The 11,876-nt window shown below is 43.1% G+C and overlaps 2 protein-coding genes across 2 annotated transcripts in view; one reads left to right on the top strand and one right to left on the bottom strand.

Annotated features, from left to right (window-relative positions):
- Positions 1 to 6,105, top strand: part of tanc2a (tetratricopeptide repeat, ankyrin repeat and coiled-coil containing 2a) — a 25,292-nt gene extending 19,187 nt beyond the window's left edge. The window contains exons 23-26 of the mRNA XM_035655610.1: positions 20 to 111; positions 243 to 377; positions 598 to 698; positions 1,463 to 6,105. Of these exons, the coding sequence (XP_035511503.1) occupies positions 20 to 111; positions 243 to 377; positions 598 to 698; positions 1,463 to 3,365 (2,231 nt within the window). The 3' untranslated portion in view covers positions 3,366 to 6,105. The remainder of the gene's footprint in view (positions 1 to 19; positions 112 to 242; positions 378 to 597; positions 699 to 1,462) is intronic.
- A 1,929-nt stretch (positions 6,106 to 8,034) lies between these two features.
- The window catches only part of LOC118323607 (cytochrome b561), a gene marked incomplete at its 5' end in the record, with an annotated part of 8,965 nt that continues 5,123 nt past the window's right edge, over positions 8,035 to 11,876 (bottom strand). The window contains 4 exon segments of the mRNA XM_035655617.1: positions 8,035 to 9,264; positions 9,636 to 9,793; positions 9,882 to 9,985; positions 10,090 to 10,188. Coding sequence (XP_035511510.1) covers positions 9,072 to 9,264; positions 9,636 to 9,793; positions 9,882 to 9,985; positions 10,090 to 10,188 — 554 coding nt within the window. The 3' untranslated portion in view covers positions 8,035 to 9,071.

The raw sequence follows: 11,876 nt of genomic DNA, 5'->3' as shown, positions 1-11,876 counted from the left end.
TGTGTGTGTGTGTGTGTAGGACCAGCGACCTGGGCCATGGCGACCTCTAAACCAGATATCTTAATGGTTCTGCTGAGTAAATTGATGCAAGAGGGAGACAGACTGTACAAGGTAACACACGCAGGCACAGGCAAACTCAATCACACACAAAAATACACATTTTAACCAGACCCACGCACATTTTTTTAATATTCTAATTATTGTGTGTATGTGTGTGTGTGTGTGTGTGTGTGATTTTGTAGCAAGGTAAAGTGAGGGAAGCTGCTCATTCCTATCAGTCAGCTCTCCAGAAGTTTCCAGGGGATGAGCTGAAGACGTTCAGACAGCTGAGAGTATGTGTGCTGCTCAACCTGTCACGCTGCCACCGCAAGATGAATGTGAGTCTCTCTCTTTCCAACACACACACACACACACAGGTACACATTGGAGACAAATCACAACATAATTTGTAATCCATGGTCTTTATAATTGCATTGTAACCTATGATGTGCTTTAGTTTCATGCCAAGAAAGAATGTTTTTCATTTTATTTTGAAATGAGTTTCTGAAAATCTTATGTCCCCATCGTACCATCATAAATCATTTTATATGCTTGCAGGATTTTGGCCTTGCTGAGGAGTTTGCTACCAAGGCGCTAGAGCTGAAAGCTAAATCCTACGAAGCTTTTTACGCCCGAGCCCGTGCCAAACGCAGCCGCAGGTAACTATAGCAACCTAAGAATAAATGGTTGACTTAAACAAATGTATTATTGATTAGTCTAGAAGGCAGGTCTCTTTTATTAATGTCCAGCTGAAAGTCATCAAGGTAGAAGGCTCCATGCTTCCAGCATTCTCTGTGTTAAAATCATTAAAGTGGCTGCAAAGAAAATTCATTTTGTGTTGATTCTGGCGGCCCCCCAGATGAGCAACAAGGCAGGGTGCAGCTTATATTTCTAGAGAGAAGCATCACACTAAATCTTGTATGGAGCAAAACATTGCAGCACCTGTCTGTTGTGACCACACCCAAGTGTGATGTAGCATTGTCTTATAGTCACAGACAGAACTTGTAGTAGCTAAATGGCAGAGCTAAAAGCAGTCCCTCCGTGAAATTGCAATGTTGCGATCGCAACAGTTAATGCAAATTTTAACAAATTCCTGTGCAACCTTGCAATTTTAGCCAGTCACTGCAACTGTTCCAAAACCCCCCCCCAAAAAAATGTCACTTTCTCCTGCAAATTTATATAAAAACATCGCAACTTGCTTCACAATTTCTTAGGAGATTTGCCGTGAAACCAACTGGTAGGAGTGTTGGACTGAAGACTGAGTTGGGAACATTGACAGGATGAGGGAATGTATCAGAAACTTGACAAATTCTTGTATTACTTTTTGTTTCTGAGTTTGTGCCCCTAGACTTCTCTGCATCAGTTATTGCAACACTCTCCCTTCACATCACTGTCTTTGCCTTCGCTCTCTGTCACCAATCAGACAGTTCCATGCCGCCCTGGAGGACCTGATTGAGGCCAGCCGCCTGTGCCCATCCAACCGGGAGATCCAGCGCCTGCTGTCCCGGGTTAAGGAAGAGTGTCGGCAGGCTGCACAGCAACAAGACTCTCCCCCTCCTTCATCACATCATGTCTATCAGCAAAATGTGTCCATCAACGAGGCGAGGAGCAGAGATTCAGGTTGTCTGCAGGTGCAGGACAGGGAGGGGCTTACAGAGGAGGAGGAGGAAGAGGAGGAAGAAGAGAGTTACAGAGAAGGAGACGCTCTTCCTCACTCCTCCTCCTTCCACCCTCCACCTGTGGTTCAAAGTCTTGACACCCACTGCCGCCCTGGAGGGCCATCACCCTCTTCGCTCTCCCCCACTCACCTTTATCATCACCTCACCAGCCCCGCCCACTCCCCCTCCTCCTCTTCTCCCTGTCACTCGGCGCCTCCTCCCCCGTCCTCCTCCTACCGCCACTTCAGCCCGCCTCCCTCCCCGATGCAGCATCAGCAGCGAGCCAGCCCAATGTCGGAAAGTATGCCTGCATTGTCAGGTAATGGAGGTCTGCACCACTATCCGCAGTCCATCTCAGCCCACCATCCGCAGTCCATCTCAGGTCTCCACCACTCAGACCAGAACCAGGGAGTGCAGCAGCACCACCATCTGCCCAATCAAAGATCCTTCCAGAAGCAGAGCCCTGTTCAAGGCCAGTGGCTCCAACCAGCCAAAGTCCAGGTTGTCAGAACCAGTCAGCCCAGTTCCTCAGCCCACTCCAGCATGATTTTGGGAAGTTCTGCTTACTCCCAGTTTGGCCAGCTACCCCAAGAACTGGCTGAGCTGGGGGAAGGCATTTGCCCAAACCCCCTAGATATCAGGCCTAGTCTGCAGGTCCAGGCTAGTCTGAGCTCTGGAGTTTCATATCGAGATGATGTGGATGTTGATTATGTTGATTATGCAAGACCTGCATCTGCCTATGTAAGAGAAGGAGGAGGGGAGAGGGCGGGGATTAATCGATTTGGCCAGGCCCGTCAGTTAAGCCGGAACCAGTCCAAAGCAGCCTACTATCCCATGGAAGTTACTGAGGCGACAATAGGACCTCCTGATAGCCTTCAATCATCACACGATTATCAATACCACCACCAGGGGGGACTGCGGCGCCCACTCAGTGCCCACCCAACTTCCGCCCCAGCTCCTCCCCCGAGGCCTCTTGTCCACTCCCAGAGTATCAGCGTCCGTTTCTCCACCAGCAGCGGCAGCCTGGCTGGTGGGCGGCCCGTTAATCATGGCCCAGCCTTCAGGACCTCTACCTCCGCCCAGCAGATGGATTTACCATCAGATCTGGCCTCTGTTGGAGAGGTTTCTGGTTACCATGACGATCTCTTTCTTATCTCCTCCCCTCAGTCTGAAACGTGCATGGTAGGAGGCGGGACTTACCCTGGAGAGGCTGGCCGTTTATGCCGGAACACTCCTTTTATGGGCGTTGTTGACAGGACCGCGAGGGTGCACCAGCAGTATCAACAAGCCCCTTCCAGTTCTGCGTCCTGTCTCAGCCCTTCTCGATCCTGGGCCGTGTCTTCAGTGGACACGGTCGTCACTTCGCCGAGCAAAAACCCCACCAATCAAGGCTTCGGGCAACTCCAGCCATCGTCTATCGCCTATCACAACCGCAGCAACAACAATGCACACAATGGTCACCTGCTCCATGACAACCAGCGCGACTACTACGAGGTGGTGCCGGGCAGCGGCCATCAGAGTGAAGGCTCGGTGCAGGTTGCCAGTCAGAATCCCTCTTACCTGGATGTGAAGCTGGCTCGAACGCTGCCAGTGCTCCAGAGTGACAGACAGACAGGACCTACCTCTCCTGTCAAACCAAAAAGACCCTTTGTAGAGTCCAATGTGTAGAGAAGAGCTTAAATGTTAAGTCAGAGACAAGGGAAGAGTTTAAATGAAGAGTGGTTAAAAAGAAACGAGTGCACTTCAGTTAGGCTTTGGAATTGTTAAGGCCTGGCTATGCTTGAAACTGACTACTTTGTACGACTCTTAGTCCGTACAACATTCAGAGGGGCGAGACGCAATAATTGTTGAAATGGGGACAACAGCACACACTTTCAGTCTTTCTTAGAAAGTGAGTACAAGAGAGCTTGAGAGAGAAGTTCCTGCCTACCTGGCCCGTCGCTGCATGGAGTGGGCATGCTTGCAGGATCGTAGGTTTCGGAAAAAGAAGCAATTCCTTTGAAGCATACGGATTCCTTTATTGTTCAGAAGAGATCTGGGAAGGTAGAAATTAAACATATAGGTGGGCTATGGAACATATTGCCTGTTACAGGTCAGGTCCGACAACTAACCAGCCCGATACAAAGCAACGAAACAAGGACGAAGGGAATGAGCGAAGGACATGAGATCGCTCCTTCCATTAGAAAGCACAATGAGGACGAGAAAGAGTTGGGGAAATCAGAGACATCAAGAAAGACACCAGGTAGCACTTTCTTCCTTTCCTCCCTGTTCATCTCTGGCTTACAGGACATTTCAAAACTGAAGTCTCACTGAACGCCCATAATGCACTGCTCTAGAGTTTTTCTGCCAAGTTCACTTACGCAACTCTAGACGGTGACATTCAGTCGGACAAGAGAGACACATAAGCACCACTATCACCTTCGTCTGCTGCTGACGCCTTTAAAGAAGATTTTCCTTTCAAGTTCGAAGCGCTTAAATGATACAACGACTGGAAACCTGCACAGTCACTGCAAGATCCAGGCCCAAAACTTGTGCCAGTCAGATGCTGGTCAGTGACCAGGTCCCAAGCCATAGTTTGAGAAACTAGGATAATGCTGTCATTGAAAAAGCACTGACTTGTTGTACATACAAACAAAAATATGTGATATTTATCTTTTTTAAGTTATATCTGTATTAAACTGTATAAATATTGTTTCTCTTAAAGCTGTATATTCCTTTTGGATTTGCCTTTATATGTTTATTTGAGGGTTTTTCACACAGGACATGGGAATGGAAACCAGCTTTCAAAAAAGGAGAGCGAAGTCTCTCTTCCTGCGTGTGTGTGGTGTCATCCATCTGCAATGAACATCCTATAAAAAGGCCTTTAAGACTTTTGGATTTGTTTTTTCTTTTGTTTTTTGGTTTAGGTAGTTATTTTTGTTTTTTCTATGAAGGTCTTTTGTATTACATAGTCCTGAAAGTCCTAATTTATGCAAACCACAAGGATCCCAACTGATACACCAGGGACCCTTACATTGCCATGGAAACATAGTGATTACATGCCCCATGAGTTGGTGATTGGCTCCTTCTACTCTCAGTAACCCCTCCCCCAAAAACAGCGATTGTCCAATCATCGCTTAGCAACCGTAACTAAGCACAGCATGGCCTGTCAAGCTCTGTATTTTTATAGTTCTGCATTTGGTGTATTTTTATTCCTAGCCTTTCCAAAACCAAGCAAGTGCAAGTGTAAGGAATGGATTTAACCTGGTTTATCTTCTCCAACCTGAGCTGCAATCATCACCGTGCCTGGCTAATTAGCTTAATACAGTAGTAATTGAGCGTTACATCCTAGGCACTTTATTAACCAACTACATTAGTTTGTAGGGTTGCAGGTTATGTAACAAAGCCCAGTCACCACTAGCATCTCCATTGTGTAGCATTTAGCCACTGTTTGAAGGCTCTGTGATTATAGCTTGAGTTCAGGTCTTCAAAGTTTAGATCTTAAAATAATGATTAATGCTTTAAAAATAACGATTTCATTTAGTTTAACAGAAATGAATGGATTGCTGATATAAAGGCCAATTATGTTTGTTTTTTAAGTTTTCTTACACCCCTTTAAATCAAGAAGGCCACCCACATAAAACCCCAATATTTGCTGTGTGAGAATGGAGAGCTTGACAGGCGCAGCGACAATAACAAGGGGAGGGGGTTAGTGTGACTAACAAGAGGTGGGACTAAGCGTTAAACTTTTTAAAGCGTATTTTATGCACACAAATGCCTGATTTTTGTACATTTCTTTTTGTTTCTAATAAATCAGCCTGGTTTCAGACACGCTGATGCTGATAGAACCTATGACCTCTGACCTCTCTGTCACGGTAAAGTCTCTGTGACCACTGCCCTTATTTCTTACTGCTCAGGAGTTTCCAGCTGTGAGAAGACGTGGTAATGCGTAACCACTCTGGTTCACGAGCCGTTTTCACGGTCAGACTGCTGGGTATGGTATGTAAGTCTGGCCACTTAGAAGGATGAAGTACATTATTAGCAAGTTAATTGGATGTCCAAGAGTTTCACATGATTAAAAGGATAGTCATAGTACATCAGTGTTAGCTTTAAATTCTTGATGAGCTGGATGACAGATGTGTTGTCTGCCAATAAAACAATGTGTTGTGCTGTACATGTAGGATGTAACCCCCAACCTGCTTAGGGGTCCCGAGCTCACATGTAATCGAGCATTACTGTGTGCGTGTGTTCCCCGTCAGTGGGTTTACTGTGGGCTTTTTCACTCTGTGTAACATAGGTTAATATTTAAAACCCAGGATGGTTCTAACAGTAAGAAGAAGATTTAAACATTTAAAACGACATGAATGTGTCAGCTCGTGAAATTACTGACTGCTGAATTAACATGACAAAGGGAATAAAGCTGAATTAAAGACAGGTCTGTATATCTCTCTCTCTTTCTGTCTCTCTTTGGGTGTTAAGGTACATGTCCACAGGGGTGTTTTTGGACGCAGGAGGTATTGAATGCTTGAAGTCCAAAAAAGCTACACCCTTGTACAACGGCTGCAAACATTTCTGGCTGCATCTAAATTGTTCCTAGATTTCAGAATGGACCAACATGGCGGCTCGGCTGTGTTTCTGAGAACACTTTAGTTGAGAAATATGCCACGCAGTTGCTAAATCTGTCTTTATATTAGATTAGATAGAACGGTTAGTTTAAACATTTTACATGAGGTTCCAGAGGCAGTGAGTCACGCTGCCGACGTCCCTGATTTGCATAAAGTAGCCTACTACTCTACTTCATGCAAATGAGGAGCAGGCTCTGTGTAGGCTCATGACGCTCTGTCCCTCAAAACGCACCGTGGCACTACCAGAATGCATTGCACGGCTGCTCACATGGACATTGACTGATGCTGTGGACACGTACCTTTAGGGGATTGACCCAGGGAGCTGTTTGACATAATCTTTTATTAATGTACTAATTGGCAATACAGCTTAAAGCTGCATACATGTTATATGTTTATTTATCTGTCATGTTTCTGGCCCTCAAATTTACAAATCTTATGACGAAGTTAAGACCCGCCCTACTCTGCCTCTTATTGGCCACGCCTGATGCAGCTTTCACGTCTCAAATTATATCAGAATTGGTGTAAGGTGTAAGGTGTAAAACACAACCAGACAAACTGCCATTTCACACATTTTTATTTCAGGTTGTCCCAATGAGATTAAGACTGCCCTTTAAAAGATGACAATATCAAAGACAAACAACATCGGTAAAAGCTTTGTATTAGGCACTAGTGAGAAGTCCTGAAGTCAATCCAATAAAACCCCAAAAACTATGTTTTTAATTAGATTAAACACATTCAAAGAGGAATTTAACAGCTTTAGGTAAAAATGCATCAAACAACTAAATGACAATACATACATCACTGAATAAACACTGAACAGATTTTTTTAATGACAGTCCATTTAAATACAGACAGCATACTAATGGTATAATGGAATACATTTTGTTTATGCATTATGTTTTATGGACAAACTACTGACTGGGCTTCTCACCACATGGGACTGGGACAGGTATAGATACTGTGGAACATTAAATAAAAGGACAGACTTAATTAGAACCCAATTAATAGTGTTGTGACATACAAAAGCAGTGCGTCAAATTATTTTCACAAAAGCTAAACCTTTTCTAAAAGTTTAAATTACAACTTATACCACTTCCAAAAATCTATTTTTAATGTATTTTTTATTATGCTCAGTGGTTAATCCACAATAGTGAAAATCAAGATGGCAGATATATGTAATATAGGTGGTTCCTAATAGAATGTGTAGATTAAGAGATGATCAAATGTGAGTACAGTTTGTCATCAGTTTGACTTTTGGTGTGTTACAAAGCTAAGACTATCTAAATCCTTGAATATTCCGTATCTGCCAGTAGTCCAATCAGATTTAACTCAATGACACAGCTGCCCAGTGTACATTCAAGCAACAACTTAATTCAACCGGAAAAGTTCAGAGGAGATTTGTGCGTGATATATGCTCAATATACATACATTACAAATAATTATATACATAGCAGCAGCAAATATGCAATTTTGATAAGACACATATCCAATACATTGAAATAACAGGTGTAGACTACAACTTCTAAAATTGTCACTTCTTATTTTTTCTTCTTGGTCCAAATACTGAAGGTCCTAGATTAAAGCTGCAGCAGGTAACTTTTATAAAAATAACTTTTTGTGGTACTTGATACAATTTTCACTGTGTCCTGAGAGTCGTACATAATAATAATAAAATGGCTCCTCCTAGTGCTCCTAATGGCATTTGCAAGAATCTAATAGGCATGGATGACAACAACCAATCAGAGCAAAGAAAGATAATTGATGTGATTTTTTCATAGATTATCTGTCTCATGTACTATTGTCATAATACAGTGAAAGTTTCAACAAAGATTACAAAAATATTTTTATAAAAATGACATACTGCAGCTTCAATACTATTAAATTGTTAACCTTTCAGTGTTGTATGAATGAACTTGGAGAATGCGAGCCCTGACTCGATCAGTCAACAGAGTGATGCATCTTTACTAGAGCAGATGTATCACTCTATGCATTTTGTTGGAACTACTAAAACATTCCCTGTGATAACAGATTTGTAGCTGTCCAAAGTTAGAGAAACTGTATTTTGCCAATCCATGTTTAAGAACTCAGAATCACTCACTGTCTGTACTAACAGTACGGCCAAATAATTGTTCAAACATTCACACACTTTGCAACACTAGCAGGCTGAGGTGGACTAAACACAATACAGTGTGTACACAGTAAAGACAGGATCATACTTTGATGGGTTTTATGTAAGCTGGTACCAGTCCCAGACATCAACTAAAGACATTTCTACTGCTGGCCAGTAAAGACTAACAAAAGTTTTGGTGAGTTTTATTTTGTATCTGTTGAGTTTGAATTAAGTGTCACAACGTTACAAAGTAAAATCACTGTTTTTGTCAATAGAGTCTGGTGGCGTTGAACAGAGTGATATAACTGCTGCTGGCCAAGCAAAACGGATCTTACTCTTTCAGAAAAAGGTCTATCTCTGTAGGGATCCTTTTCATAATGTTGTCAGACACTTATAATGACAATTATTTTCCTTTTACTGCAATGCGTATTTTTCACTTATATCTTATATGCATTTTTAATTAATTGTCAAAATAAAAGCATAACTTCCAATAAATAATTTTGGTGTGATACTAGAGATATCATTAACGCTTTCTGTCCATCATTTGATGTACAAACCTAAACTTTTGAAAACTAGACATTAACAGAGACTGGTAGCACAGCTAGTGTGTTGGCAGGGCACTGGCCCAATGAGGCGGAGGTTTCACACGTCTCACTGAGGTCAGGGCGTGGTGGGTGACCCCCCCTCGGTCAGGGTCTTAAAGTGAACAGACAGAGACTCTTCCTCAGGGTTTGGTGGACGTCTGTACTCTTCCTTGGTGATCAAGTAGCCTAGCACCACCCCGAAACACACCAACAGGATCCCCAAGATGTTGGCCAGCACCCCCTCTGGGGCAAACAGAGAGTAGTTTGACCTGGGCCCAGGGAGAGACAGACATATATCAGATACAATGTTAATGCTGTCCACAATATTTAAATATTTAATCAAAAATGCATCTACAAAACAACGGCCATTTTGTGTGCTTGACTTCTGTGTATGCCTAAAAATGAGCATTTTAAGACCAGAACCCATTGACATTGTTTGTACCTACAATTGTTGGTGTAAACAAGCACACTTAAAATACCTCCATTATGTTGGTGTGTTGGTAGAATTCTATCTCATATAAAACCAATGCTATCCACATTGTTAAATAGCACTCAAGGTAAGTGAGCAACTGTGTTTTTTTTATAATGATTAGAAAGTAGAGAGACAGGCAGGTACAGACGGACAGTCAGACAGACATACTCGATGCTGAAGAGGAGTTTCTCCGTGATGCCGAGCAAGCTGCTCCCTACGGCCATAACCAGCAGAACCAGACCACAGAACACGTGGATGGGGAGATACGAGGCTCGCAACCATGACGACGCAGTAGGAAACAGGAAGAACATCAAACCCATCACCCACTATCAGAAGTAGAGGGGCCAAAAAGTGTTATCGTTACACACATTACACTTGAGATATGTATTATGTATATACTGTGTGTGGGTGTACCTGTATGCAGAATAAGACTAAGGTAGCCATGCCGCACCAGCTGTGCAGAGAGTACATGTCTGGAATGTTTGCTGCTCTGTGGAAGTCAAACACAGCTACAAAGCCTACACACACAGAGAGGGAAGCAATAATTTAGGTATCTTTTTCTCCCAGTTTCTGACACTAGTATTACTTTCTTCACACTTTGACACATGCACATCTCACTCACCTATGATGCTGATGATGAGGGCGAGCAGGTGAATGATGCCATGGAGCATCTTTACGTTCCTCTTTGCCTCATTTCGAAACACTCTGTAGACCAGGATGGCTGGAGAGAGAGAGAGAGAGAGAGAGAGACAGAGAGAGAGAGAGGGGTACATTTTTCAGTATTTTAACACATACTGACACCAACGAGTTTATTACAGTCACAGCTTCTCAGTTGTGGTCCCGTGTGAAGCTGAGGCATCAAATTTACTCATTCATTCAAAAGAAAAAATTTCACCAAGAACAAAAAGTGGTTTCAAATCAAGGGGGATAGAGGAGGACTATATATATACACCATTCAAGCAAAAATATTCAAAATAATAAACCCAGATATTTTTTTACACTGTGAATGACTGCAGGAAAGTACACCCAAATAATTATATTATAAAATTTTCTGATGATACTGCGATTTTGAGCCTTCTCCACAGGGACCTTTCTGTGTACCACAATGAGAGCCACCTTTATTATCTGGTGTCAAAAACACAGGACATGGTGCCACTGGTCGTCAGTAACAAGAAAAGCACACAGGTGTCCACATAGACAACATTCTTTGCTGGAAAACACACACTGATCACCAATAGACTGAAGCAGAGGCTGTACTTTCTTTTGGGACTTTACAGAGTGAGCAGCCAGATCATGCTGATGTTTTACCGGGAAAGCATCATCAGATATGGAATCACAGCACGGTTTGGCAACTTAACAGTGCATCTGAAAAGCAGGCTGGCCAGAACGCACAAAGTAGCTATGAGGATAATAGGGAGGACAGAATATGAGCCCATACAGAGTCTGTAGAGTGTAAATCAAACAGACGGAAGTTATCGTTCGGCCCAACCTCTATCTAGCTGCTAAACTCTAACACTAAATTGTAGTGCAAAAGGGCAATGTGCAATAAATAAACCAGCACCCTTGCATTCAATACCATTGAAAATGGATGGGGTCATCCCATGTGTGAGACAACAAATAAGAGACATTACAGCACACGTAGAAGGTGTAAAGAGGCCTACAGAGAGCACACATGCTTCATGCAGAACCTCAAGCTGTGTTTCCTTTAATCGGAGCAAACAGTTGAACTCTATACAAATGCTTATTGTGTTCAGTTTAAATCCTTTCTTTCAGCCACCTGTGCCAGCAGCTACACACCATTCCCACTAAGCAGCTTCTCATTGTTTTTGCTGATTAAGTGCAGAAACAGATTGCAGAGAAAAAAGATTAGTGGTCAATTGTATCCACATTAGAGTGGACGCGATCACAGCGAATCAGCTTTGAGCTGTGTGTGTGTGTGTGAGGTCCCCCCTCAGGGTGTTTCCATCTCTTACTAACCCCCCTGTCTGTCAGTCTTCGCCTAATCTCCAGCTGACCTTTGCTTTTATCGCTCTAATGCAATCTCGCTCTGTACCAGACAGCTGTGAACCAGTATAACTGATCTGGTTACTCTCATTAGCAAAAGTACCCAGAGCTGCAGGCGCGAAACAGAGAGGATGAAGGACAGCGACATCTCCGTTGGTCTTTATTTCTGGGACCACAGATATCGGCAGGATTTACGGCAGCGTGAGCAGGCAGCACGAGAAAATACATCATGGAAAATGTGGACGGCAGCAATTTTGGATCGATTTAATTTAAATTCTGTAATATCGATTCATAGGGCATGAGATCAATTTTTCCCCATGAAGGTTTTTTTTTTTTACCCATGAAGTTAACCCCAGTAGTCTCGTGCGTGATGACGCAGCAGCGCGTTTACGTCAGGTTGACGTT

This window comes from Morone saxatilis, unplaced genomic scaffold, assembly GCF_004916995.1.
Source record: "Morone saxatilis isolate NCDOM2014 unplaced genomic scaffold, NCSU_SB_2.0 Contig14, whole genome shotgun sequence".
In the NCBI taxonomy this organism is placed as follows: Eukaryota; Metazoa; Chordata; class Actinopteri; family Moronidae; genus Morone; species Morone saxatilis.
The sequence above is the reverse complement of the archived record's forward strand: the minus strand, read 5'-3'. Positions and strand labels throughout refer to the sequence as shown.